At 59.0% G+C, this 27,524-nt stretch overlaps 1 protein-coding gene and 1 long non-coding RNA gene across 2 annotated transcripts in view; both read right to left on the bottom strand.

Moving 5' to 3' along the window:
- Positions 1-1,448: 1,448 nt before the first annotated feature.
- On the bottom strand, positions 1,449-10,703 carry LOC116857901. Its single transcript, XR_004380830.1, has 3 exons — positions 10,595-10,703; positions 2,593-2,596; positions 1,449-1,460 (listed from the first exon to the last, which is right to left on the bottom strand). It is a non-coding gene; the product is annotated as an uncharacterized LOC116857901 (long non-coding RNA).
- A 579-nt stretch (positions 10,704-11,282) lies between these two features.
- RGMA (repulsive guidance molecule BMP co-receptor a) overlaps positions 11,283-27,524 on the bottom strand; it is a 43,269-nt gene continuing 27,027 nt past the window's right edge. The window contains exons 3-4 of the mRNA XM_032842345.1: positions 19,583-20,097; positions 11,283-12,039 (exon numbers count right to left, since the gene is read on the bottom strand). Of these exons, the coding sequence (XP_032698236.1) occupies positions 11,317-12,039; positions 19,583-20,097 (1,238 nt within the window). The 3' untranslated portion in view covers positions 11,283-11,316. The remainder of the gene's footprint in view (positions 12,040-19,582; positions 20,098-27,524) is intronic.

The following is a 27,524-nucleotide window of genomic DNA, read 5'->3' as shown; positions in this document are numbered from 1 at the left end:
GGGATCTTAATTTTTTCTGTGAACCGCAAGAGGATGGTCACTGCTATAGTGTGGTCCTTGCTAACCCTGTGTACCATGGTGGCTTTGGGGGGGGCCCAGGGAGTCTCCAGGGGGCCGGCAGGAAGGGCAGTGCGTTGTCTCCGTTTGGCCTCCCCCTGGGTGCAGCTGGGCAGATGGCCCGGACATCGTCATTTGTACATGAAGGAGGCGGCTTCTAGGGTTCATGTGGTTTTACCGTGAGAGCTCAGTGTTGAGAGGTGTAAACTCTGCTATGGGCTACCCAGAAGGAGACAGTGTTCACCAGCCCCTGCTGGGAGCGGGGACAATGGGGACACCAAGGAGGGCACCTGCCCAGCCCGGAGGGCAGGCCCGACTTAGCTTTCGGCCCCAGCACGCATCTGCCCAGAAACTTCTGAGACCAGCAGGGCTGCTCTTCTTGGATCCCAGCTCCCTGGAGGGGCCTGGGAAGAGCGCCCTCTCTAGGAGATTAGACCCCGGTAGGAAGACCTGGCAGGGTGCTCACCGTCCCGTGGGGACTAGAGGGTCAAGAGAGAGAAAGTTTGTCCCTTGAGTAAGATCTTAAGCACCTCCTGTGGGCCAGGCCCTGTTCTAGAAGCTGGGACGCAGACTCGGCAAACCAGGATGAGGGCCCCTCAGAGCTGAGGGTTGGCAAGGCACACCTAGACCAACGACAGAAGGACAAAATGTCACGAGCGCCAGGGAGAAAAGAGGAGATGGGCGTGGGGACACGGGTGCTGCTAGCTGGGCCCAGGGGAGGGGATCGGGGAAGCCGTGGGTCCAGGAAGGGGACATAGCTGGGTTTGAAGCAGCTGGCCTTCTGGGGCTCATTCTCTCCCTCTGCGAGCCTCAAGTACAGGATACAGACTGCGGGAGTTTGCCAGGCTGTGGTGGGGTGAGTGAGGCCATTGAGGGTGGCTGAGCTGGGCTTGGCACCTGTCATCATTCTCAGAGGGCGGTGTTAAGCCCTTCCCAGGCTCAGCGGAGACCACTCCTGCCACCAGAGCTGGGGGCCTGCCCCTGCCGTTTGGAAGAGGAGCCGAAGTTTCCAATCGTTCCTGGAGGGAGGGTCCTGAGTGACTGTGGTTCTAGAATCTTCCTGCAGGGGGCAGCAGATTTCCACAAACCGCCTGCCTGGCAGCCGACAGCTGAATTTACAGAACCCCCCGGAGAGGCTCACCGTCATTCCTCTGCCCTGGCGGGCGCCTCCCATACTCCAAAGGCCACAGTGGAGTTGGAGATGGGGAGTCACCTCACCCCTGCAGGAAGTATGACAGGGGTTGGGGAAGAGGGGAGGCTGCCAGGAGAAGCCGGCCTCACCTGCTACACCAGCAGGAGGCCCTGGGGGCAGTGCTGGCCAGCCCTGGCCCAGCCCTCTCAGGGGCCTCAACCAGCCAGGTGGCTCTCTCCCTATGGCAGCCCCTGATTCCGGGACACGCGGGCTCCGGCTCCTTCTGGGTCCAGCCCCTCCTCCCTTTCCTCTCCGTGTGGCCACCAGAGGGACGTCTTGAGCTACAAGGCCCGGGCATTACTGCAATTCCCCCATCCTCATCGGAGCTCTAAGCTTCCTGGCTTGGGTCCTCAGCCCTCTGTGACCGCTAGCCGCTCTCTTCAGCCTCCAAACTGCTCTTGCAGCCTCTTGCCGGTCCTCGAAGCAGAGCTTGACCTCCAGGCTGCTGTCCCTCGTCCCCCTCCATCACCGCCAGCTGCCTGATGAATCTGGGTTCATCTTCAAGATGCAATTCAAACTTGGTTTCCTCTGAGCAGCCTTCTCGGCCCCTGCTGTTCCCGCTTCTCTTCCTGTCTGTCCTTTCCCTGTGCCCACAGTTGCCACTGGAGCCCCAGCCCACTCTGGTGCCTCCACGTAGTCATAGCCGTGGCCTCCTCGAAGCCCGTGTGGAGGCTGGGCTTGGAGCACAGGGGGCTGAGCAGGCGGAGGCTCAGACCAGAGTTTGGGTCACAGCAGGCAGGCCTTCCTGATTCCGGGGATGTTTCAAGCAGTTGGTTCTCTCTTCTGGAACATCTTCCCAAATGCTCCTGGCATGCCAGAGGATAACCCTTTATTTGCTGGATTGAGGGAAAGTGCAGGGACCTTCAGAGGCCCCCGGTGGGCAGTACGGAGAGGCGCTCACTAGCGCTCACTAGCCATTATGGTCCCATTCCAGCTGTGCTTCGTAGCCCCAGTTGCCTTAGCCCACGTCCTGGCCCTGGACTCCCTGGACCAGGCAGAATGGGGAGGAGGCAGGGAGGTGTGAAGGTGGGGGCAGCAGATGCAGAGCTGAGTGGGCTCACAAAAGAGGGACCTCGATCCCAGCAAGGAGACCCAGGGCTCTCATAGCAGCTGAGCTGAGAGCATGGGCTCTGGGGAGACAGTTCACCTCTAAGTCAGGTGCACGGTGGACTGCTGTAACCTGGCCAGGTGTTAATCTTTGGGGGTGGGGAGGACGTAGTCCCGCCCACACCTGATGGGGGAGCCGTGCCAGGGACATGCTAAAGATGAGACAAGGTGACCACCACTACTGCGGCCGACTCCTCGAAGCTACTGTCCCCACAGGGTCCCTACAGTGTCCCCACTGCCCTAAAGGGCTCTCTGCTTCCCTGCCATCCTCTCTGAGGCTCCTGTGACAGCAGGTGCAAACAGCGATCAGAAGAGCCCATTCCCAATCAACGGTGCGCTGGCTCAGCAGTTCCCAAACTTGGGGCTGAGGTGTCTGATGGGAACGATAGTCCTTAGAGATATCTGGAAGAATTTAAATTTTTTGTTTTCCTTTTGATGAACATTTTAAAGAAGTAACTTCAGCAAACCCTGGATCATTTGGAAGTGTGGGAAGGAGAGAAGAACCCAGGACTCTAAGGTCGTGTTGGATCCAAGGGGTCCGTCCATGCTCCTTACGCAGGTGGATGCAGGGACTCCTGGTGTCAGCTTTCACAGGGTCTGAAGAATGAAAAGTAGAGGGGACCAGAGTCACTCCCTGGCACCAATGACAGGAGCCTGGACAACCCCACCTTCGTCACATGGTTTTTTTGTAGTTTTGTTTGGGCTTAATTAGTAAACGCATTTGGGTTTATGGTTGAAAGGAGCTATAATTACAATTTATTACAATTAAGAATTGATGTTTAGCCTCATGAATCATAAAAACTCCAGCCATGGAGGGAGGGCCTGGACATATTGGCCCATGGAAGGGGTCTGAATGTACGTCAGGTATGTTTGAGAACCCTGGGCTGTTGGTGGCCCAAACCTGAGACTAAATGAGGCTGCCCCGGGGACACCCCTGTGAGCAGAGCCCACCGTCTGCTGACAGCTACTGGGGCTCGAGCTCTGGGCCCGTCGCTTTATTGTATTTTAATGATTTTGTCTTCATGAAAATAATCCTAGAAAATCCTAGGAGGTGGGATTTATCCCCATTTTTCAGTGGAGCATCGTGAGGCCCCGAGACCTCAGGTCACACATCTGGGAGAGTTGGAACTTGGACCCCACTCCAGCTCCTCCCACCTCTCGAGGCCAGCGTGTCACCGCCTCCTTCAATGGCTCCCTCCACTGTCACCCAGGTGCCTTTGCACCAGTTGTCATTGTATCCTGGCAGGCCCTGTGAGTCAGTCCTAACCCTTCCCCGCCGTGGCAGATGGGCGGGCTCGGAAGCTGCGTGGGACTGGCTCGAGGGCAGAGAACCAGCAAGTGGGGACAGCCAGCCTGCCATCCGCCTCGCCATGCTGTGTCCCCTTCCCTGCTCGGCTCACGGCAGTCTGACTCATGCCCTGCCTGCCTCTCACTCCCGGAGGTAGGTCCTGGGACGGCGGGCACATTCATCTGCTGGGGTCACTGCTCTGTCCCCAGTGCTGAGCACAGTGCTTGACCCCTCACAGGGCCTCCGGAATCAATGAACGGATTCCCACGGGGCCCACAGGGGATGCTGCTAAAAACATTTGTGCAAGGAAGGAAGACGCGGGGCAGAGAAAGGAAAGGAGAGATGACTTCTTCGCTGTGTTAGAGCAAGAGAGAGGACCCCCAGAGGGAGGAGCCTGGGGACACTTGCCTTAAGGATTCATTTCTGATCATGAGCAAAGGAGAAGGTGTGTTAAGTCAGCATGGCGGAGGCTGCCGTTATCCTGTACTGTCCAGGGGAGGGGGGCCTGGCCCTAACCTTGGCATTCGGTTTCTGGTGGTCTAGGCCCCCAGCCTTGACCTGAAGGCCACTCAGGAGCCCTGCGTTCCAGGCCCCTCTCTCACATGGAGCCTTGGCTTCGAGCCGCCTGAACTCTGGGACGGAGGTGGCCGGAAGGGGGCTCCACCGCGATAAATCCGCACTTGGATCAAATACTTGGCAGGATGCCTGACACATGGCAGGAGGCCAAAACCTGTAGCTGTCATGCTGGGGGGCTCCAGTCTCCGTATAAACAGGGGTAGGCTCTATAGCAGCAGCTGGGTCGTGTCTGGGATTGCTGAGAAGGCTTGCCCCTGCCCGCGGGGAGGTGGAGGACCACCCCTGGACCACAGTGACCCAGCAGAGAGCCCACTGGCAACCCAGCACCATCTCCTTCTGGGACCCTGAGCCTCTCAGACTTCAGATCTGAAGGACCCTCTCTCCCATCCTTCTTCTCTTCAGGGTCCGAATTTGAAGGCCCTCCACCCACCCAGCCTTCCAGCAAGGTGGGGTCTGGCCTCACTCCCTGCTGACCCAGGACCAGAACCCTGGATTGACTCCGTGGAGCCCCTTCTCCATCCTCAAGGGCAGAGCAGGCAGGTGGCATGGGTGCGGGTGCTCATCTGGAAGTAACCAGGTGTCCACCTTTGGGGCATCATGAAAACTGTCAAAGCAGCAGCACAAGTCAAGGTCAGGGTCATCTGTAGGTGTTTGCTCTGCAGGAGGACAGTGTGGGGGAGGGGTTGTCATCGTTGGCTCCTGGCGGAGGTCGCTGACCCTTACCCTGTGGCAAGTAGGTTTGAACACGACTTTAGACAAAGCACATGCAGCAGGCCTGAGGCGGGCTCTGGTTCCTGCGGGAGGGAGGCAGGCGGCGAGCAGGAACAGGTTCAAACGTGGAGGCATCCTTGAGCGGTCCCAGGGTTCCTCTGGGCAAGGACGGAGCCAGGCCCAGGGATGTGCCGGCCTTGGCCTTGGGATCTAGGCTGCCTGGGATCGCGTCCCCGGATCCCAGAAACACCCCTACCCCCACCACGCCAGCCCTTGGACTGGCGCTCCTGGATCTCCTAATTAACTCCGTTCTGCTGGGGGCCTCCGTGAGGGCCTTCCTCTCTGTTCCTCTTCTTTAGGGTGTAGACCCGGGTCACGGCCGGAAGTGATCAAATGGTCAAAAGTGTGGGAAGCCCAGAAGGATGGGGAAGGTAGCCGAGGGGAAGCTGTTGAGACAGGGAGGGGGTCCATGGCCCACAGATTTGGGGTGTGGGGACCCTGGGGGCCTCCATGGAATTAGAGGTCCTAGGACTCCTGCTTTGGGCATGCGGGGTTCCCACCGACCCCTGGCCAGAACACCAAGCTTCTCCAGCCCAGGTGGCAGCTGGACAAAGAGCTCGTCAAGTGTTTCAAGACTTGGACAAATAAGGCTAATCAGAGCAAAGGGATGTGATTTCTGGATCATTCCTAAGAGATGAACCCATCACACAAAGTAGGGTCCCCGCCCTTCCTGTCTGGTGGGAGATCCCTGTGTGGGGGACCAGAGGGTGGTATTCTCTGGGTCGCAGTCAGCCTGGGAGCAAGCAGGGCCCGGGGCCTGCCTGGAGTGCTGGAGTGTCCCTGGATGGCGGCCCAGGCAGTGAGCCCCCGAAGGCGGTGTGAGCCGGTGGGATGAGAAGGGGAGGGAGTGGGTGCTTGTTGGGGTGTATGGCTTCCTGGGATGGGCTCCCTACATTCTGATATTTCCTGCCCCAGTCTTCCCAAGCATCCCTGTAGGAGGGCCATGACCTTCCTTGTGCAGACAAGGATCCTGAAGTCCCAGGTCACCCAGCCAGCAAGAGGCAAGGCCAGGAGTGGGACGGGCCTCCTTCTAGCCCACAGAGGCTCCTGCACACCAGCTGACAGCAGTGGGGAGTCGATAACATCCCTCCCAGGATTCCTTGCTATTCTTTGAATTTTCCGTTTTACAATTTTGCCACCATTTTCCCCATCGAGATCAGAGCCTTGGTCCCTACATAATTTGGTATTTGGGGTAAGATCTCGTCATGGAGAGTCCAGCTGTCCTTTTCCAAGCATATGGCCTGCCCCCCAGCTCTGCCCCTCCCCCGAGGCATGGGGCTCTGGACCGTGGCCTTGGGACTAGCCAGCAAGTGACATCCGCCAGCCTTACCAACCGCATCATTGCAACCATCTTGTTCAAGGACAACACCTTCCCTTTGTTCTGGGCTTTCCTTTATGAGCCCTGCGCTCTGTAAACACTCGTTCCTGGGAAGTGTTTATCATTTAACTTAAAAATTAAAGACAATAGAGGCGCCTGGGTGGCTCAGTCAGTTGAGAGTCTGACTCTTGGCTTAGGCTCAGGTCAGGATCTCAGGGTCATGGGATCGAGGCCCGCGTCGGGTCCCATGCTCAGTGGGGAGTCTGCCTGAGATTTGCTCTCTCCCTCTGCCTCTGCCCCTCCCTACCCTTGAAATAAATAAAATCTAAAATAATAATAATGATAATAATAATTAAAGACCACTGAACTGCATGTGGTTTCCAATGTGTCCTAAAGTAAGATTTTGATTTTAGCGTCCTGAACGCACTCCTCTTGGGGCTCAGTAAGCGGCATCCCCGTTGACCCAGGCGGTTGGCACCCTCCCCTGGTTCTCCCGCTCGCCAAACCCCACCTTGTGCTGTGCCCCGAAGTGGGTCATTCGTGGCGCCTCTGGCACCAGCCCCCATTGCCCTTCTGACCAGCTCTGCCCCAGAGCCCCCAACTTCCTCTCCCTCCCCAACTTCACACCGTCTGGAACTATTTCTTCAAAACCCAAGCTGGGCACATCCTGCCCCTGCTCAAAGCAGCACATGGGTTCCTCTGGCAGGTGCAGCAAGACGTCAGGCCCCCCTGGTCACTGGTGGGCCGGGCAGGGCTCCCTCCCGCCGCTTGGCAGCCTCACCTGGACCTTGGCCCCTGGCTCAGGGCGTCCCGTCCCCTTGTGTCCTGCTGCCCTCTGACTCCACCCCTGGGTGGCCAGGCCCTCTGTGCTCCCCAACCTCTCTGCATAGAAGGGTCCCCCTTGCTCTTGGTCTGGCTCGTCCCCCAGATCCATGCAGGTGATCTGGTCAGAGGTCTCCCTGGACCCTGCCAGAGCAAAGCTCCTCCCACCTCCATTCTGGGGTGGGGGGTCTCCCTCTCAGAGGAGTCTGCGTCCGATGCTTGTCGCCCTGGACACCCCGTCACGTCACTGTGCACAGACTGGCCTCTCCAGCGAGAAGGCAAGGCAGTCCGAGCGGACTCCGCTGCATGCCCCCCATGAAGGAGTTAGCAAGGGACGGTGCGGGGTGCGCCATGGCAGAGGGAGGGGACTGCCACCTTGGGCAGCCTCCCGGGGCTGCTCGAGGGCCCCTGTACCAGGCAATGTATGCACATCTGCTCGCTGGATATTCTATAAGGACCTCAGGAGCTAGTACTCATAATTCTGTTCTACAGATCAGGAATGTAAGGCTCCAAAAATCCAAGGGAGACCACACAACGAGTGACAGGCAGAGCCGGTTTGGACGCCAAGTGGGCTGGCAGCCCAAGACCGAGGGCCATCCCCCGCTCCACGTGGCTCACTGGCATCCCCAAGGAGCCCTGGTCACACCTGGCTCACCTGAGTCTCTGCTCCGGGGGTCCCGGTGAGGGTCTTCGCCCCGGAATATGCCCCCTTCATTATGGAGGACCCCCGTGCACGGGTTTCCAGTAGCCCTTTCCCTCCTGTCTCCTCTCACGAATTCTGTTGGCCTCATGGAGTCTCCGAGTCTCTGCCGCACGTCTCTGTGCTGGGGCCGCGAGGGGACACGCATGCCCGTCTGCTCACGCGTGGACCTCTGGGCCGCCTGACTCGCTGGCTCAGCGGAACTGCTCCCAGCCCAGCCCGCAGAGCGAGAGGAAGCCGCTTCTTGGGGATCGTTTAGCTCAAAACTCTGTTCCATATTCATGATGAAATGCAAATTTCCATGTTCATGGGCGACCAGTAGCATGGTACTGGAAGGAGTTCCAGCTGTTTAAGTTTAGGGTCCTGAACAAATTCCAAACCCAGAATATTCTCTGGCAAGTGCCACAGCATTTTCATCTGATGGTGAGCGGGATTTTTTTTTATTTTTTTTGATCCCATGGGCCCTGGCTTCTCCGTAGTCAGTTCTTCTGCCAGGGCCTCTGCTGCCTCTGTGGCGCCTCCCCTGCGAGCTATTCCAACCCAGCTACAACTGAGAGAGAGAGAGAGGCCTACTGGTCCCAGCAGCGTGGGCAATGGTGTAAGAGGTGTAGGTATGTTTGGACTCCTTTTGTCCCCTCCAGTCTGGTTCTTCCTGCCAATGCCCAGAATCCCACGCTCCCTCTGGGAGCCTGTGTGAGCGCTGGGTTCTAGAACATTCTCCCTTCCTGCCTTTGACCTTCTCCTTCAGCTTGGACTGGTTACACGCTCACTCTCCGGATTCCTCCCCTTGCTAGCCTTTTCGGCTTACCCTCTCCCAAGCAACCGGGGTCTGTGTGACCCTCTCTCCTCTCCTCCCACCCACCCTCTCACTCAGCCCTTCCTGCTCTGGGAAAACTGGGATACCAGCCATGGTACACTCCCTGTGCTCCGGGCCCCATCCTAAATTCCTTTACAGGAATTCATTTGCCCAATCTCCCAGCCACCCTATGGGATAGGCACTCCCCACCTTACAGAAGAGGAATCAGAGGCTCAGAGAGGTTAAGTGACTTGTTCAAGGTCACAGGGCTAGGAAAGGGGAGAACCCTGGGATGTGGCCTGGCTTAACGGTGCTGCCATTCCCCCTTTTGACGTTTGCTGTTAAGAGCAGGCCCAGACAGGGCCAAACGGACCTTGGTGTACAATCTTGGCCCTGCCCTAAGGACCACCGACAAATCAATTCATCTTTCTGAGCCTCTGTTTGTCTGAAAAATGGGCATGAATGTGTTCCTGACTCACTGCCTGGTTTTAAGAGGCGAAATGAGATGACAGCTAGCAGGAAACCTGTCCGCAAGCAAGTCTCTGTCCCCTCTGCCGAGCCATCGCTCTGGCCCTGGGCTGCGTGAGCAGGGGAGGGTGGCAGCCACCGTCCCAGCTCTAGGGCTCCTACATTGATGGGGGCGGCTGACATGGCCCCATCCTGAGTCTGAAGCCAGCCCACTCAACCTTGTGCCCCCCACCCCCTTTCTGTCACTCCACCAGGTGGCCATCAGCTGTCCCTGAAACTGTTCCAGCCTCCCGGGGGCAAGAACACTTGGAGCCCTTAAGCCCCAGAAGGAGAAAAAGTAATTTTAAGAGAAGTGGGGAGCTTGTGTTAAATGGCTTCGCCCTCCACAAACACCTGACACTCCCCTTCACGTGCGTGCACACGTGGGCCTCCCCCACCACCCCTCCAACGGAGCCAGCCTGTTCAGAAAGCGAATTCCAACACGCGGTCCAAAAGAGAATAACAAAACAAGAAAAAACCAAACTTTACTTGCATTTAGCCGTTAATAAATAATTTACAATATATACATGCGGTGACACTCTACACAGGTCGCAGACACAAGGACGCAGTGAGGGGTCCCCACTTCCTAGCAGAACTTGATCAAACACAACCAAAATAAAGTGCTTCACTTTTTACTTCCAACATAGGGACCATCTAAAAACCAGCAGGGCGGCCGGGGCCGGGCCTCCCACCTGCCTGCCCTGGCGTTGGGCAGCGAGAGGGGACCTCTTGGAGGGGAGGCGGGGAGCCTCCTGGGCCAGTGTATGAGAGGTCCCTGGGGAACAGCAGAAGGGCTGCCCCGAGACTGAGGGGCCGGGCCAGTGCGGGGCTGTGGCAACCGCCCTCCTGCCCCTTCCTGGGAGTGAAGCCTAGCCCGGCGCGGGTCCCTGGGTTCTCTGGAACAGCAGCAGGGGCGGGACTGGTTCCGGGCTCCTCGGATGGGCAGCTGGGCTCACAGTAGGTGGGCGCCAGGGCTCTCAGTGGCGGCAGGCCTCTCCTGGCTGTGTGGCCACGGGCTTAAGGGAGGGGACGAGAGGAACGAGACCAGCCCGGGATGCTCGGGGCTGAGAAGCTTGCGGACCCTGCTCCTCTCCCCAGCCTGCAGATGTGGGGGGACGGGTGGGGAGTGGGGATCTGGGGGGCAGGGGAGGAGGACGAAGAGGATCAGGGCAGGCCAGCTGGCCCTGTCCGTGTGCGCCTCCTGCCCCTGCCCGGTGGCCCAAGCTCCCCCTGCCCAGGGACTCTTGCCATCTGCTGGGGAGAAGGGGACAGAAACCAAGGGGTACTTCTATTCAGACATTTAGACATGAGGATGTGACCTCCTAAGCACAGGGGGGAATGGGGGGCGGGGAGGGAAGGAGCCAGAACAGAGCATTGGAGCCCGTGAGTGGCGTCGCACAGACCTCGGGAGACAGCACCTGCCGCCCCAGCTGCGGGCTCTGGGGCGGGGGCCTGCTAACCAGCGGGAGTCTCCCCTCGGCTCACAGGCAGGCCACGGGCTGGAAGGCACCAGGTGGGCACAACCTTGGGGTCAAGGATGAAGGTTTGCTAAAGATGCCGAACAGCCCCCACCCCCCAGCCCCAGTCGTCCCAAGGCCCAAAGGGAAAGGTGATCCCGCCTGGTGGGGGGGGTCCAGCCTCGCTGATGCCTCAGCCCCTCAGCTTAGTGTGTGCGAGTGTGCGAGTGTGAGTGTGTGTGCGTGTGGCGGGCGCGGGCAGCAGTCAGCTGGGCCTGTTTCAGTGCATTGCAGGGGTGGGGGGGGGAGGAGCTCAACTCTGATCAATCCCAGTGTCTCTGGCGGGGGCTGGGGTGGGGGGCTTCGGCCTGAGGGGCTCTGTTTTGCACATTCACACTGTGGGGAGGGTGGAGGGGTGTGGCTCCCTGTCTCACACAGCTCAACTGTCACAAACATCACAGCACCAGTCACCAGGACCTCTCAGGGCGCCTGATGGAGGGCACGGGCCATGGGGGGAGGCCGCCCCCGTGCCAGCCCTTGCCAGCAGACAGCCTGGGGGATACTCTGAGGTAACCGTCCCCAGCCCGCCGGCCAGCGGCTGCCTCCGCTCCTGACCCCTGCAGACCCTGTGGGGTCTCCCCTTCCCCGCCCTCCCCCCCTCACAACAGCCCCAGCCCTCCTGCAGCCGCCCCCCGGCTCAGGGACAGGCAGCGGCCCTCTCTGCCCTACGCGGCCGCGGCCTCCAGGAAGGCGGGGAGCAGGGCGAGGAGCAGCAGGCCACCCAGGAGGGGCCGGGGGGCTGGGGGCAGCCCCACAGCAGCCGCCCTGCCCGGCGGCTCCCGAGTCCTCTGGTACAGGTGCAGCCTGTCCTTGTTGGAGTGCAGCATCTTGACGTCCTCCAGGGCGTAGTAGGCGGCCAGCGTGAAGTTCACGTCGCCCGTGGTGAGCAGGTCGAAGACGCAGGCCTGGTAGTAGAGGTCCTCCACGGGCAGCTTCTCCTTGCACTTGGCCACGGCCGTCTCGTACGGGAAGGTGTCCGGGGCCGCGGGGGCTGGGCTGGCGACCGCCGGCCTGCGGGGGCCGGGGCCCTCGGCGTTGGCGCCGAAGGCCTGGAAGTCGATCTGCTGGTTGAGGGGGCAGCCCCGCAGGCAGAGGTAGAGGCCCTGGCTGTCCCTGTCCTCCACGGCGTTGACCACCTCCTCGGGCATGCGGACCGCGAAAGTCAGGTAGCGGCCCACCTGGCGCACCACGATGGTGGTGCCGATGTACTTGGCCTGAATCTCCACGTGCTGGCCGGATACCTTCTCCGTGATCTTCAGGCTATTGGCCCCGTGCTTGTCTCCGCCGTTCTTGGAGCCGTCGGCGAAGGCGGCAGGGAGCTCGTCCATCTCTGCCTGGTACACCTTCTGGTCCACACACTCCTGGAAGTTCTTGAAGATGATGGTGAGCTGGTGGGGGGGGCAGGAGGGAAGGACAGGGAGACAGGTGGTCAGCGGTGCCGAGACAGTGGGGGGGGTGCGGGAGGCCCAGCCCATGCTGGCGATGCTGCAGATAGGAGCAGCCCCCTCCATGCCCCAAGCCCTCCCTCCCTTCCCCATTTGGGTCACCGTGGTACCACCTGCGTTATTAGGCACTTAATATTCTTCTTTAAAACAACTTGTTTTACTCTAGGACAAAGGGGAAAAAAGGAGAGAGAGACAAGCCAAGAGACAGAATCTTAACGATAGGGGACAGACTGATGGCTCCCGGAAGGAGGTGGGTGGGGGTACGGGGCGGGGGGACAGGTGAAGGGGATGAAGACACACTTACCCGGTGAGCCCTGAGTCATGTATGGAATCATATATTGTATGTGAACCATACTGAAATTAAAAACTTAGTAAAAAAAAAAACCCAACCAACTTGTTTTATTTAAAAACAAAACAAAACAAAAAAAACAACCTGACTTAGAATGGGAACTTTAGATCACTACCCTAAATAGAAAACCAGCTCATTTACTATATATAGAGGTGCACCATAAAAAGAAAAGCACAGCTAATTAAAAATAAAACTTCATTATCTATTGTAGTATGCTGAGTAATGGCCCCCAAGATATCAAACCCTAATTCCTGGAACCAGTGAATGTTACCGTCTATGCAAAAGAGACTTCGCAGACGTGATTGGGTTAAGGGCACCAAGATGGTGAAGTTATCCTGGATTAGCTGGGCTAAACCCTAGAGTCACAGGTGTCCTCTTAACATGGAGGCAGAGGGAAATGGGACCATTGAAGAAGGGGATGGCTCTTTCCAGAGAGGCAGAGACTGGAGAGGGGTGACCATAGGCCAGAGATGCTGGCAACCACCAGAGTCTGGAAGAGACACCAAACAGATTTCTCCTGGAATACCCTGGAAGGACCGACCCTCCTAATACCGTTACGTTAGCCCTTAAAGATGCACTCCAGACTTCTTGTCTCCAGCGCTACAAGAGAATATATTTCTGCTTGTGGGAAACCCTGAGTTTGTGGTATTTGTTACAGCAGCAACAGGAAACTAATATGGTCCACGACCATCTCACACGACCTCTCAAGCCGCCAGTGGACCTTCCACCAAATGCCTTCTAAAGGGCTGTGAGCCGCTGGCTGAACATCGCGACAGGTGGAAGGTGGCAGATTCGTGCTCAGGGAAAGAATGGGCAGGCAGAGGCCGGCAGAGGCCACGGTGGCAGGGCTGCCCTGAGGGGTCACCCAGCCAGGGCTCGGACGTGAGCAGGGGCAAGAAAGAGAGGAGGAGGGTAATAGGGAAAGGAAGATGGGGGGCTCGAGGCTGAGCACGCAGCCCTGGACAAGGCAGGAGCAGGGAGGCCTGTGTCTGCTGGTACCTGCAGCCGGGGCTGAGGGGCTGGGCTGAGCTGCTGCAGGAGAAGCAGCTGGTGGGGCGGTTCCACGGGGAACGGTCTTCGGGACGACCCCTGACGACCACAGACGCAGGCACAGGTGCTGCTTCTCCTAGTCCTGTGGGGCGCTGCGGGGAGGATGACATGACCTCCCATTTATAGCGGAGAAAATTCACCCTCAGAGAGGTCAAGTGTCTTGGCCAAGGTTGCACAGCCACCAGCAAGAGGTAGAGCAGAGTTTAGTCGCTTGGTTTCCAACCCCTGGGCTCTTTATGGCCACAAGCCCCCAGGGTAGGAGGCCTGGGAGAAGGCTGGAGACAAACAGCCTGGGGAGCAAGCATTTCCCCTTTCATCCTGGGGGAAGGGCCAGGCTGCACTTTCCCCCTAATCCTAACTAGGATGATTGCATGGGCTGGAGACAGGAATCAGATCCGGGAGAGAGATGACCAATGCTCCTTCATTTCTGTTCCTGGGTGCCAGCTTCTTGCCCCTGGTGGCTTTAAGGCCACTGCCCCCTGAATCAAGGGCAGCTGGGACCTGAACTCCAGTCCATGGCCAGGGAGGGAAGCCGGGTCATGGAGCAAGAGGGCACCCAGGTCTTTTGGTATCATACCTCCTCAGATGGTCTGCAGGCTCAGGGGACCCCAATGTCCTGTCTGTGGCTGAATTTTGTGCCTCGGCACCCTGGGCGATGTGGGAGTGGGAGGGGGACACCTAGGACGGCCCTGGGAGTAGAGGGCCAGCTGCACGAAGCCCTAAGGGAGTTTCTGGCCAAACAGTGGGGGTATGATAAGTACAAGGGCCCGGGTGTGCTAGAAACCACGAGCAGGTCCTACAGGCAAGGGGAGGCAGGAGAAACGTGAAGGACCCCAGCTCAGGCCCAGGGTTCGGAAAGGCAGGGACCCAGGGTGCCATCTGGGGCCGGGCCACAAGCCAGGCAGTGTGGCTGCAGTTCGGGGGCTGGAGGGTGACCAGGGGCACAGACAGGATGCCAAGGGGGAAGCAGGCAGGGAGCAGTCTCAGTCTGGGGCCTCGGGAGCAGAGCTGAAGTTCTAGGCTGGGCCATCCCACAGGGTAGAGAGGGCCTGGCTGGAATTGTCGGGCTGTCTCGTCACTGCTCACACTCGTGAAGCGTGTAGGGGTGACCCGGCTGGGAGTGTATGAGGGGTGTGAACCCTCAGAGAGAAAGTCCCCCTTCTCATGCTGATACTCAGAAAGCTGAGGGCGAGAGCCAGGCCACAGTCGGGAATGTCGGGGACTTCAGAGCCTTGGGCCTTTGTGGGCCCCCTTCTCCATCAAAAATACTGAAATTACTGTGGCGCCTGGGTGGCTCAGTGGGTTAAGCCTCTGCCTTCGGCTCAGGTCATGATCTCAGGGTCCTGGGATCGAGTCCCACACCAGGTTCTCTGCTTGGTGAGGAGCCTGCTTGTGATCTCTGTCAAATAAATAAAAATCTTAAAAAAAAAAATACTAAAATTACATTTTGTGACTGCACTCCTGTCCAGATGAATACAGTCGAGGTTAGATGATGCTGATTTTTCCTCTGACATGAAAACAAATGAAAGCTTTCTCATGGGTCCCTGGAAGTCTTGGGACCGCTGGCGCTGTGCCTGTTGGGGCCTGGTGGATGGTCAAGATGGATGGGGGCACATTCTGCTGTCTGCACGGGACACGAGGAGGGGCTCCGAAGCTGGAGGCTGGGGGGCCTGCCAGAGTCCAGGTCTGGGGTGGGCACAGCCCCTTGGGCACCAGACTCGATTTCCCTATCCCCCCCTGCAAGGCCGCTGCCCGGTCCCGGGGAAACAGGGCACCCTGGTTTGCTGTGGGATGTCACAGGTGGCCGCGGCCCCTGCATCCCGCTTGGAGCCCTACTTGTCGGACCCCAGGAACTTGCCGCTACCCCACCATCCCTGGCCGACAAAAATGGCCACTTTGTAGCTCCACCTCCATTCCGTCCTATGTCCCAAGGCGCCCGGCCCAATGTGGATGGAGGTTGCCTGTGGGGGGCTGGGAGGTACAGCCAGGGTGGTCTGGGCAGTGGGTGGTCCTGTCACTGGGGAGGGGGCGAGCGACCAGGGTCTCCAGTGTCCCTGCCCGGTGTGCTGGGGAGCAGGGGGGCAGGGGGGGCTGCTGCTGGTTTCCAAGTGCCATCAGTCTCCTGGAACAGGAAAGGCTGGTTTCCCTCTAACCGTCATCTCTCGTGGAGACAGGCTCCTGGAAGGCTGACAGCCTGCTAGACTCTTCTTGGCACCAGTGCCAGGGACTCAACCACAAGTAACAGCATGAAGGGGCCTGTCGAAAGCCAGGCGGCTCACTGCCAGCTCGGCCACGGGTGCGGCTGCCACTCCTGCCTTTGCTGCCCCCCCCTTCCCAGGGGCACCCAAGGCCCCCTCCACCACAGCAGGCCCGGCGCTAGGGACTGTATCCATACACAGGGGCCGAGGAGTCCAAGAGCCTTGTCCTCAAGGAGCTCACACTCCAGGGGGGTGCCGGACCCGGGGGATGAGTTAGGTGGTGGGACAGACGGTACATTCAAGGTAGAACCAGCATGGGTGAGGGGGCAGGGGAAGGCAGGGGCGTGAGTTCCTCTCCTCCCAGTGCCTCAGTTTTCTCATCTGTACCATGGGCTGCTGGAGGGAGGGCAGTGGAGTTGGGGGCTGAGCTCAGGGCGGCGGGAAGCCGGCTAAAACATTAGTTTGGGCTGGAAAACACGACACCTTGATCACCTATGAGAACAGAGGGACGGGCCGGGCTGGATAATGCCAGGATCCTGGGAAATGAGCCAAGGGCCCTAGGGGAGAGGGAAGGGCAGAGAGCATGTAGGTTCAAGTGGGCAGAAGAGGTTGGCAGAGGGCTCTTGGGGGGAGGCACAAATACCCCTCCGAGATAACAGCCCCTTGGCTTCTCATGCTGCCACTGAGGCTCCAGGCGGCTCTCCCACGCTCTGCCAGGCTCTGCGGTCCTCCCATCCCCTACCATTCCCCAGCTTCCTGCTCCCGTCCTCCTGAGCCAAGCTCTGCAAGGACTTGGAGGAGGCCCTCCACAGGGCTCAGGGCAGAGCGTCCTGCCCCTACCACAAGCACCCCTCAGCCTGCTTTGGTCCTCCACGATCAGCCCAGGAGCGTCCAGGAGGTAGGAAGCATGAGGCACGGAGGCTGGCTCTGAGGAGATGTTTCGTAAATGTCTGCGGAATCAACGAACGAACAAAACCAGTGCACCTGAGCGCAGAGGCCTACGGGAACAGGTGCGGGCTGGCCGAGGGCACTGGAAAGCAGCTGCTGGTGTCTCAGACCGGGGTATCCAGTCTGCCTGGGGGCCTGCCACTGACTTGGCCACACACGCGGACCCTGTCCCAGCTGGGTCTCTGGGGGGGACAAGCCTTGTGCTCCCTCCTGGCTGGTGAGGAGGGAACAGAAGGCCGCGGGGCTCTGCGCCTGCTGGGAAGACTGAGGGGACCAAGGTCACAGCAGAAAGCGGCAGAGTCCGTCAAGCTCTGCGGGGGATCCCCATACTCTCCGGAGCCCCCATGCTGGCATCGGAAGAGGGAGCTCCCATCCCTGACTGGGCACTGCTGCCCGATCCCTGGGCGCCTGGTACAGACTGGACAGTCAAGTCACTAGATCATTAATCCAAGTGGTTTGGGGACAGCACTTCTGGGCTCCCGGGGTACGCCAGGGAAGAGCTGAGGGTGGTACGCAGGGGTTCTAAGCCTAGGCACATCACCCCGGCCTGCGGGACCCGATGGGATGTAGCCTAAAGGCTCTTGTTCCCACGGTCACCGTCCCCTTCCCCCTCCAGTCAGTGGGGGCTGCAGTCCAGCCTGGCGGGTCACAAACCACCATCCCTCCCAGATCTTCGTAGGGCTCTGTCATCACATCTGGTACTCACACCAGCCTGGGTTAGGAGGCGCGTGCTTCTGAGGTCCACGTCGCTCTCATACCCTCAGATTCCCCTGTGTGCCCCAGCCCGGGGTGGGGGGCAGAGAGGCGGGAGCCCCTCCCGCAGTCTGTTTGCTGCTGGATTTAGAAGCTGCAGCCTCAGGCTCCTGGCATTCATTTATGTCGGCTCTGGGGAAGGAGGGAGGTGGGTAGATGGAGGGGCCCCAGGGAAGGCGGCTGGGTCCCTGAGGCAACAACACCCCCCCACTCCAATTCTGCGGAGGGCTGAGAGGGCGGCCAGGGTGGAGAGAGTGTTGGCCGTTAATTCTGCCATCTGCTAGGATTCACGGCCTGGTGCCAAGGGCCTACTGGGGTGTCTGTGGGGCAAAGAACCACTTGTTTCTTATCCTGCAGCTGGGCCCAGAAACAGACCCTCTGGAGGCATGTGGCGGCCACCAGGGCAGAGGGAGATGGCGGGTATTTTCCTGGCTGCAGGTCACCTCGCTGTCCTCCTGTGGGGAGTCGGGGGCAGGAAGGAACAGAAACGTCCTTTGTGGACCAGCCGGGCGCTGCCCAACGTGCCGCCTTGCAACGTGCTTTTCCTAGGAAAACAGAGCCGCTGCCAGTCCGGAACCCCCCAGGGGCTCTGGTGGGCCAGGCCCCGAGGCGGCCCACAGGTCCCCATCCCCTGCATGCTCAGAGCCCACCAGCCTCCTAGTCATGAGGCTGAGCCCTCTGATGGCTGAGGTCTGAGGTCTGGTTAGGGGTCAAAGGAGCCCTTCCTGGAAGCAGGTAGGGGAGGGAGAAGATGGGGGTGTCCAAGTGCCTGGGCCATGGGCCACATCTGTGGTTGCCTCTGGCTGCAGCCCTGTGAGCAGGACCCGAGACCTGCCACCCAGAGACAGAGGCCTTCTGGGGTCAGAAGATGACCAGCTCTCCGTGGCCTCTGGGGCTCCGGATGAGGACTGCCTCTCACGGCAAATGATAACATGCCCCTCAGCAAAGCCACCTGGCCCAGGTCAAATGCTAGCTCAGCGTTCCCAGCCCAGTGCACTTGGGGTGGAGAGGTACATCCCACTTTGGGGATGTGTCCAAGGGAGCTGCTCCAGCCAGGCAGGGCTGGCCTGAGGGAGGAGGGAAAAGCTGCCTGGGTGGCCCCTGGCATGCTCGGGAAGCTGCTTCTCTATCCTCACTTGTTCCATCTCTGGGTGTTCCCGGACACCACAGCCGCTCAGCCTTGGGCCTGCAGCCTCTCCGGGTAGGCACTGGGTAAAGGAAGGGCAGGGCGGTACCGTGCAGCCCTGCTGACCCCATCAGCATCCTAGAGCCCTGGTCCCTGACCCCCTCCATGGGCCAGAATCACTGGGGGCTTTAAAAACATGCACGCGTGTACACACACACACACACACACACACACACACACACAGAGCACGCCTGACCGCACCCAGAGATCTGGTGCCATACCAGCCAGGAGAGGGGCCCAGAATCACTATCTTCTAAAATCTGTTCAGTTTGTAAACATGCAGTCACGTGAGAACCCATGGGCGGGATCACCCTCACCTCTGGGGCCCTGGGTTCATGTGTCCTGGGGTGGGGGACGGAGTTGCCCCCCACCGAGGGTAATGATGGAGACACGCCTGTAAAGAGGATTCTGTCTAATTGGGATTTAATACCTGAGTTCTAACAAAGCACAATCTGGGGGCAAGAAAAGAATATTCCCAAAGCTTGAAACCGAGTGCTCTGGCGAGTGTTTCTAAAATTTGTGGACAAGAACCCAGTAAGAAATCCCCCTCACACCTGGACCCGGCACTGGCCCGGGTGCCCAAGCACACTCACGGGCGCGCACACAACCAGAACTAAGCTTCCTGAGGCGTGTACCCTTCCCAGGCGCAACGCATGGGCAACATGCCTTTCCTAGCGGTGTCTGGTTAGGCCGGCCTTTCCGCGCTGCCCAATTAAAAAATTAAAAAAAAAAAGTGACCGCTGGGTTCTGACCCAGGCAAACGGATTTCACAAACCCCCAGTGGACAGCATCCAGCAGTCTGAGAATGCTCACACTCCCCACAACGTGAAGAGGTGGTTCCTGGCGGGTTTGTCTCCTGACAAAGACCATCTAGAACATTCCTTTGTAAATAACCAGCCCATTGACTGGACATAAGAACATGGAGGGGGAGGGGTTGCAGGCGGTGTCTGGGTCTGGGCGCTGGGGACAGCAGGGCCCCGCGAGCCTCAGCCTCACCCTTACCTTGCTGGTGGCGGTGGCGGCGGAGCCGGGCAGCACAGGTGTGTTGGTGACCTGCACGTTCAGGTAATTATTGTCGATGAGCGGCCAGGCGCCCTGCACCTTGCAGGTCTGGAAGCGGTCTGTGAAAGTCCTGAGGTGCGGGTCCCCGAAGAGGCCGCAGTGCGTGTAGTTGGGGGCCGCTGAGTGCTTGTGGAAGCTCTTCTCGTAGTGGCAGACCTCGGGGCTGTCGGAGCGCTCCTGGCTGTCGCCCGGCGGCGGGAGGGTGCGCAGGCGCGGCTGCGACGTGGGGCCATCCTTGGAGCAGTTGTACTGGCTCATGAGGTCCTCTATGCCATGGACCGCCGAGTGGTAGGCCAGGTCGCCCCGGCAGGTGCGGGCCGTGCGCCGCGTGCACAGGGCGTAGGTGCGCAGCGCAGCGCAGAACTCGGGGGCGTCGTCCGAGGCCGGGGAGTGGCTGCCGGCCGTGGCGCTCCAGAACTCGGAGTTGCACTTGAGGATCTTGCACGGGGTCGTGGCTGTGGGGGAAAGGAAGGGACACATTGTCAAGGCCAGCCGGCGGGCTCCGTTCTCCTCGCCCCCGTGGACCAGCGCCCCCGGCACGTGGCCCGAGGACATCTCCTCCCGGACGGCGCCACCCCCTCGGCACCTTAGCGCCCGGTTGGTAAATAGTGCCTGCAGGTGGGCGTGCGGTGCCCAACCTGCCTTCCTTCTGCCTGGGGTGACCCCAAGGGGCCGGGAGTGCGCCAGCCACCTGCCACAAGGACCATGCAGGTTCCTCCCACAGTTCCCAGGCAGTGAAGTGGAGGGGTCAGGGTTTCTGGGCAGCACGGCTGTGGGAGGTGACAAGCCACCCTTGGGCCTCTGACGTCTGCTGACACTGTCACAGCTACCCCCAAGCATTTTGCCAGCCTCAACAGAAATGTGGCTGGGAATTAAGCCCCACTATGTGTTCTGGGCTCTGCTGTGTGACCTTGATCAAATCCCTAGACTTCTCTGTGCCTCATTAGGTTTACCTAGAAAATGAGGCATAGTAGTATATGCCTTGTGGGGTTGGTCAGAGTGGTAAAGGACCAAGAGAAGCACTGACTAGAGCAGGTCAGTGACAGCTGGCTAGTATGATTCCTCAAGGAGCTTTGGACACAGGATGCCTGGGTCCGGTCTCCTTGTCTGCCGAGCACGGGTGGCTTCCCTCTTGGTCGCCATCTCTCCCTCCTTCCCTCCCTCCTCTGTCCTCTCAGGAGAGTATGCTGGGAAGCAACTGAGAGCCACCACCTTGGATCTGCCTTAATTTGTATTTTTTTTTTTTTAAGTCACCCACAATCTTTGAGACCTGACAATTAACAACAAATGACTATGCCTGAAAACTGTGCCTGAACACACCTAAATCTTGTACCTGGACACGTGGAGCCTGCCCTTTCCTGGCCTCCCAGATTCTTTCGCACGGTCCCTAGTAACTTCGGCGGCCAGGCATGCAGACAGGTAGCAGGAAGGAAGGCTCTCCACAGGCTCCAGGAGCAAAGCGACTGGCAGACCAGCTGGGTTGCAGCCCAGCGCTGGAGTGATCGACAGGAGGATGGGGCGATCGTTCCCAGCCCGGCTTGTGAACCCTTGGAAAAGTCAGTTTGCTTCTCTGGTGCTGCCTTTTTACCTCCAAAATCAAGTTGCCAATAAAGCCAGGGGCAGTAATAGGTAAGGGCAGGCTAAGGAACGTCTGAGCAGCTGCCCTGGATGGCCTCTTAGAGATCTGTTCCCTCCGAAGGCACCTGTGTGGAGCTGAAGCTGACCCGCCCAGGTCACACACCTGGGCACGGGGGAGCCCGAGCTTGTCCTAAAATTCAGGATCCTCTCCTAACTTCACCTGTGTTTGTCACCACTGCTGGCAAACGAGGTTGTTTCTGGTGGAGTCTGGGTGGACATTTTTTCTTTTGAGAAGTTATGTATTTACTTAAATGTGTCTTAGGGAAAATGAAGCAAATTTGATATGAGAGCTACAGATTTTCCATTTTCACAGCTTTAAGTTGAAGAACTGTGCTGACTCCAGGAGATTTGGTTAATAAGAGAGGGTAATTGCCAAGAAGAGGCATTTGGGGTGAACAGGGGAAAGGCACTCGTTGGGATCCCCCACCCTCCCTGCCCCCCAGTGGTCTTCCTCCCACAGATGTGTACTCCTGGGGCAGGGGTCCCTTGAAAGGCAGCTAGACGATTCTCTGGCCCTGCTGTCTTCATATTTAACTAAACCTATAGAAGACACCCAAGGCTTAAAAGACCTTGCAAAAGGGATAAGGTGAGGTGAGGAGAGGGGGTAGGTGTGAGTGGAGGGGTGGCCGTGCAGAGGAACACGGTACAAAGACACTGGCTGTGGGGGCCACCAACTCTCTGCCTGTGGTTGGCGGCCCCCACGCTTGGTCCCCTCAGGCAGCCTCGCCAGTGCTGGGTGCAGGATGTGCTGACCTGCGATGCTGCTTTCTCAGAACCATGGAGATCGGGATGTCAGAGGAAACGATCTAAGGGGGACACAGCCTGTGCTAAGTGGTGGCCACCTGGGCTGCACCCACACCGCCCACCAGCCCAGCAAGCTCGGGAGCCCTGCCTGCAGCCAGGCTTGGGTCCTCCTCTGGTGCTCATCGTGCCCGGAGGGGAGAAGGGCCACCACCTGTCCCTTACAACCAGATGGCACAACCCCAAAGCAGGAGCTCTGTTGGCCTCAGCTCAGCCAAAGTGGACCAGGGACAGCAAAGAGCCACGTTGCAGCTACCAGATTCTGTCTCTGGCTGGTCTCTGTCTCCAGCTCTCCCTGTGGCTCCAGGGCCAGGGCCCTTAGCCTTGCTCGCCTCCCTGGGGGGCACAACCAGGCTTCTCTGGCCCCAGGTCTCTGGGAAGAAGCTGCAGCAGGGTTTGCATCTGGCCTCTCGGGCCCAAGAGCCCACGCCCAGGGCAGTTTCCTAGAAATTAGCACATTGAGCATTGCCTCCCCCCAGCCAGCGGCTGGGCAGGGCTGGCCCTTTAAGGGCACACTTTACCACCAGTGACCTTCAGCCTCTCCTTGTAGACCCCTCCTGCGGGATTCCCCCACCAGCTGGGAGGCCTGCGGTCCCCAGGTGCTCTGTGGCCTTGCCCGCAGGAGACCAGTTCCCAGGGGCTGCTTTGCAGGGTGGGCAGTGCCTCGAAGGCAGGGGGCGAGAACGGGGCCTCGGGCAGGACCAGCCTGCACGCAGACAATGTGGGGTATGCGGGGTGTCTCACTCCTGACTCCCATTTGTGGCTCTACCCCCACCCCTGGGCGACTCCACAGGTGGTGATGAGTCTGATGTCTTCCCCGCCTTGAAAATGGCTCAGGGCAGTGTCCCCACGGCAGAGCTCTCCAGGATGTCTGGGGCTCGTGACCGAAATCCTCCAGAGGTGCCCCAAAAGGGGGTCCCTCCCGTACTCTGGGGTCATCAGCGGGAATCTGCCAGCACTTAATCCTCTGTTCAGAGCAGTGCTCTTCAAACGTCCCCGAGCACACCAGCCGCCTGGGCAGAGTCAGCAGGCCTCAGGGGGCCCGAGCTGCTGGTGCACAGGCAACACTTCTTTAGAGTTGGGCCATTTTCTTTTCAACAGTCCCAAAAGGGCCAAGTTAGAACCTGCTGGAGCCTGTCCAGTCTGGAGTGTGTGCACGTGGCATTTCCTTTGGGGTGGGAGGGGCTGCAGAGGGGGCAAAGGGAGGAGGCCCCTCTCCCAAGGGGCAAGCCCAGCAGGGATGCAGCTGCCAACCCAGAGCAGTCCTGGGCACCGCCCCCGGGTCCTCTGCCCTTGCAGAACAGGCCTTTCATCAATCAGTTCAACTCAGTGGGGCTCCTTCCCTTGCTCCCCTCCCCCTCTCAGAGCCTCCCAAGAGTGGTGATGGCAGCTCCGCCCACCACCCCCAGGGGGCGACCGAGGTCATCCTGGGGCTGCCCTTGCCGGGAAGAGATAGACCTTCCACCCCAGGCAGGGTCTGCACAGGGGTGAACTCCTCCAGCCCCTCACTCCCCTGAAGTCCTGGCCATCCCATTTCTCAGCCATCTGGAGAACGTTCCCGATGCTGTCACCCAGGACTAGGGACAGACCTGGGGAGGTGTGAAGGCGACACTGGCCACACGGAGTGGTGGGCAGTGGGCACTGGAGGGAGAGTGTCAGGCTCACAATCCTGCTCTGTCCCTTCTCTGTAGTTGTGGGAACTTGGCTCTGCCTCAGTTTCCTATCTATGAACTTAGAGAGTGGCCAAGGGTTGAATGAGAAGGGGCACTTGTTCTGCCTGGGACCCCGTGGGCGATCAACAAATGGGGGCCCTGACAAAGGTCTCCGAGGGGGATAAAGGTAAGAAGTTAGAAGTCACAGGCTGGGACAGGGAGGGGACAGGAAGGGCAGTGGCCCGGAGCGTCCCCTCTCCCACCTCTCCTTCGTCCTCACCTTAGGGCCCTGGCTGGGCTCTGTCCTTCCACCTGGACTTGGGAGTGCTGACTGTGAGTGCTCTGTGCACGGAGCACCCACCCCTGCAGTCCACCCACATTGGTCCAGGACCGTGACTGGCCGGGCGCCACACTTTCCAAGGGCTCTGGGATGACTTTGCCCACCACCTCACTCATTGTCTTTCACCGGGGAGGATGCTATGAATAAATGTGTCTCCCCCCCCCCCCAATTTCTATGTTGAAGCCCCAACCGCAGTGTGATGGTACTTGGAAGGGCGGGGCCTCTGGGAGGTGATCAATTTCCCGAGGGGGATGTCCCAGGATGGGATTAGCATCCTTATGGGAAGAGAGAGACACCAGAGCTCGGGCTCACACTGGGCCATGGGAGGACACAGCAAGGAGGGGTGAATTAGAGAGCTGCCACCAGAGCCCGACCATGCCTGGCACCCGGACTTTCAGCCTCAAGGACTATAAGCCTTGCCCCATCTCTCCTCCCCTTCCCCAGTCCTCCTGACTCTTCCTCTGCGGAAGCTAGATCCCTGGAGCCATTCACTTGGCCAGGGGCCAGAAGACCAGGTAGTCTTGGCTCCCCTTATTTCATTGTCCCCTCTCCTTGAAAGGACCTGTGGTCACCAAGGGGTAACCTGGGCTGGGATGACTCTCCCAGCACTTGAGGGGGAGAGGGCAGGGGGGAGGCGTGAAGAGAGCTCTCATCGGCTTCGCACCTCACCCCCCCACCCCAGCTCCTGGGACCCAGTCTCTTCCTCTGGCTGCGGGCCTCACCTTCTCTCCCACTGCCATGCCGACTCTTCCCCCCAGGTATCTGACGCGCCCCACAATGCCTCTTCCACCCAGAGGTTTTCTGAGAGATGCTGGAATCAGAAACTGGGTCCTGAAGCACAACTGCAACAAGTTCGTCTTTGCTCATGTGCATGAATAATGGAACAGACCTTGAGTTCTGGGACACAAAGAAAAATGAGAGCGCTGGCCATTTTCCCACCCAGACAGAGTACCGGGGTGAATTTGGGGTCAACAAGGCAGCTGGTGACAGGTTCTGTGTCACTGGGCAATCCCACGCTGGGGGTTCTCGGGAGCCGGGGGACCTCGCTTTGGGAAGCAGTGCTGGTGGGGAGGGTTTCAAGGTATGTAACTCCAAGGGCAGATGCTCGTGGTCCAATTCCAGCTCTGGAACTCAGTGCTGTGTGGCTACGGGCATATCCACTAACCTCTCTGAGCTCAGTGTTGCTCTCTGTGCCATGAAGATGCGTCAGTACTGTCATTCAGTTCCAGGGACCAGTGGAGTTGATGTAAGCAAACCCTGAGAACATGGGAAGGCAGCTCGGCGGAAATCAGTTTTGTGTTAACTTGGTTTGCTTAAATGGTTATCTGGGGGCGAGACTTAGATGTACCTCACAGCTAATGTGTGCTGAGTACTTACTGTATGCCACACATTGTACAGCTATCTCCATTAACCCTATGACGGCCCTAGGATTATGTTGTCCCCATTCAACAGACAGGCAAACTGAGGCCTGGTGGCATTACATAGCCCCCTCCTTCCAGGTACTCTGACCACAGCAGGAGACAAACCACGGCTCTCAGGCCCCAAGTGGCTCTCCCTTTAGGGACCTCCACACACACTGGGCCGATCCCACAGGCTGTGGGCCACAAAGACACTGAAGAGTAGACTCTGCCCTTTGGGGGGGCTCATGGGTTGGGCAGCACGCATGTACACGTGTGGGGGAGCGCCGTGAGGGCGCACCCGCAGGACACACAGGCTTCTCCAAAAAGGAAATGATGATGACAATAATGACGCCCTGATCTTCCCTGGCCCGTGTAGACTGCAAACCGCTCCAAAGCCAGATCCTCACGGCGACTCTGACTCGGTGGGCAAGAATTACCATCTTCATCTGCTGCTCGCAAGCACACCTGGCTCACACAGGCGCCAGTTTTTGGGGGGCTCCTTTCTCTGCTTTTCGAAGTGCGCGTGCCCTCCCTTTCTGGGGACACCAGCTGAGAAGGATCCAGGTCCTAAAATTCCTGACACCGAGATGGGTTTTCTTGGACCACGCCCAGTCCCTGAGGTGGGGCCAGCGCCAACCCTCGGTTCCCAGGACAGTGACCACCCCCCAAATGGACAGTGAGCTCTCGTTTAAGGTTCCTGGCCAAGGACTCCCACCACAGATGGAGGAGCTAGAGCTCAGGGTGGGAGAATGGTGTGCAAGAGGCCAGGGACCAGCTGGGACCAGACCTGAGGGCTCCCCCGCCCCGCCCCACCCCTGCCTTCTCTCCAGGTGGCAATGCAGCCCTCCTGGGTCTGCCTGAAGTGGTCTTGCATGAGCCGTCATTTCCTGGGGGTCTCATGGAAGGGCTTCGAGCATGCCAGGGCTGGACAGTCGCCCCAGGGGGAGAGCCGAGGGGCCCTCCACCCCCCATTAGAGTCATCCTGCCGCCCCCTGACTACTCCGCTAAATCACGGGCTGGAGGCCACCCCAGGTCAGGAATCTGAATGTAACCTGGCCCAGCATCAAAAGAAAAAGCTCTTGGCTGCGGTGTCACCTGCCAAAGAAACCACAGAGGGGCTGATTTTTATGTACCGTATCTTAAAAAAAAAGAAAAAGAAAGAAAGAAAGAAAGAAAGAAAGAAAGAAAGAAAGAAAGAAAGGAAGGAAGGAAGGAAGAAAGAAAGGAAAGGAAAGCGGAGATCTTAATTCCAGGCAGGAAGGCTTGGCCTTTTCCTTTTGTGAATGTCCAAGGAAGGAAGCAAGGAGAGGAGACCAGGCTCTGCAGATCGAGGTGCCCTCGGTGCTTTCAGGGTGACAGAAGCCGGCGGCTGCCCCCTCCTTGCCTGGTTCCTGCAGACGGCAAAGCGGCCCCTTCTGGCTCCCCAGCCACCTCTGGCTGGATCCAAGACTGCCCATAGGAGCAGAGCCAGGGGATCAAGAATCTGATGGGAACTCAGCTCTCCTGAACTTCATTTCCATCTCAGCCACTGTGTCATTGGGCAGAGCGACTCTGGGGCCTCCGGACTTGTGCCCGTGGGGCCGGAACTCCTTGCCTCTCTGTGCCATCAACTTCATCAAGATCGCTTTATCTAATGGTCCCTTTGTGTCACCATCCTCAGTCTCTGGAGGACCCCCCAGCTGGGGGGTCACCCCATCTTCCCCACCCCGCACTCAAAGCATCTTAGCAGATCTGATGCCTTTTTAAGTACCCCCCCAACCCTGGGCTCTTCTAGGTCTCAGGGGGTGGGGGGAGGGCTGCTGGGGGCTTCTATGTGCAAAGGTAACATTTCACTTTTGGGGGGAGGTGGGCTCCAGACTGCCTTCTTTGTGGGCTGAGACGTGCCCGCTAGAGGAATGAGAGCCCCACTGCCGGCCTGACTTAATTCCTTCCCTTTCAATAGTGACCCAGAGCCCCTTGGAAACAGCAAGCTGGGGGCAGGGAGCTCGCGGGGGGGGGGGGGGCCGCCATACCCACCCGGGCAGGAGGAAAATATTTACGCACCGGGGCGG

This window comes from Lontra canadensis, unplaced genomic scaffold, assembly GCF_010015895.1.
Source record: "Lontra canadensis isolate GAN:19392208 unplaced genomic scaffold, GSC_riverotter_1.0 scaffold128, whole genome shotgun sequence".
NCBI classification, from domain to species: domain Eukaryota; kingdom Metazoa; phylum Chordata; class Mammalia; order Carnivora; family Mustelidae; genus Lontra; species Lontra canadensis.
The sequence above is the reverse complement of the archived record's forward strand: the minus strand, read 5'-3'. Positions and strand labels throughout refer to the sequence as shown.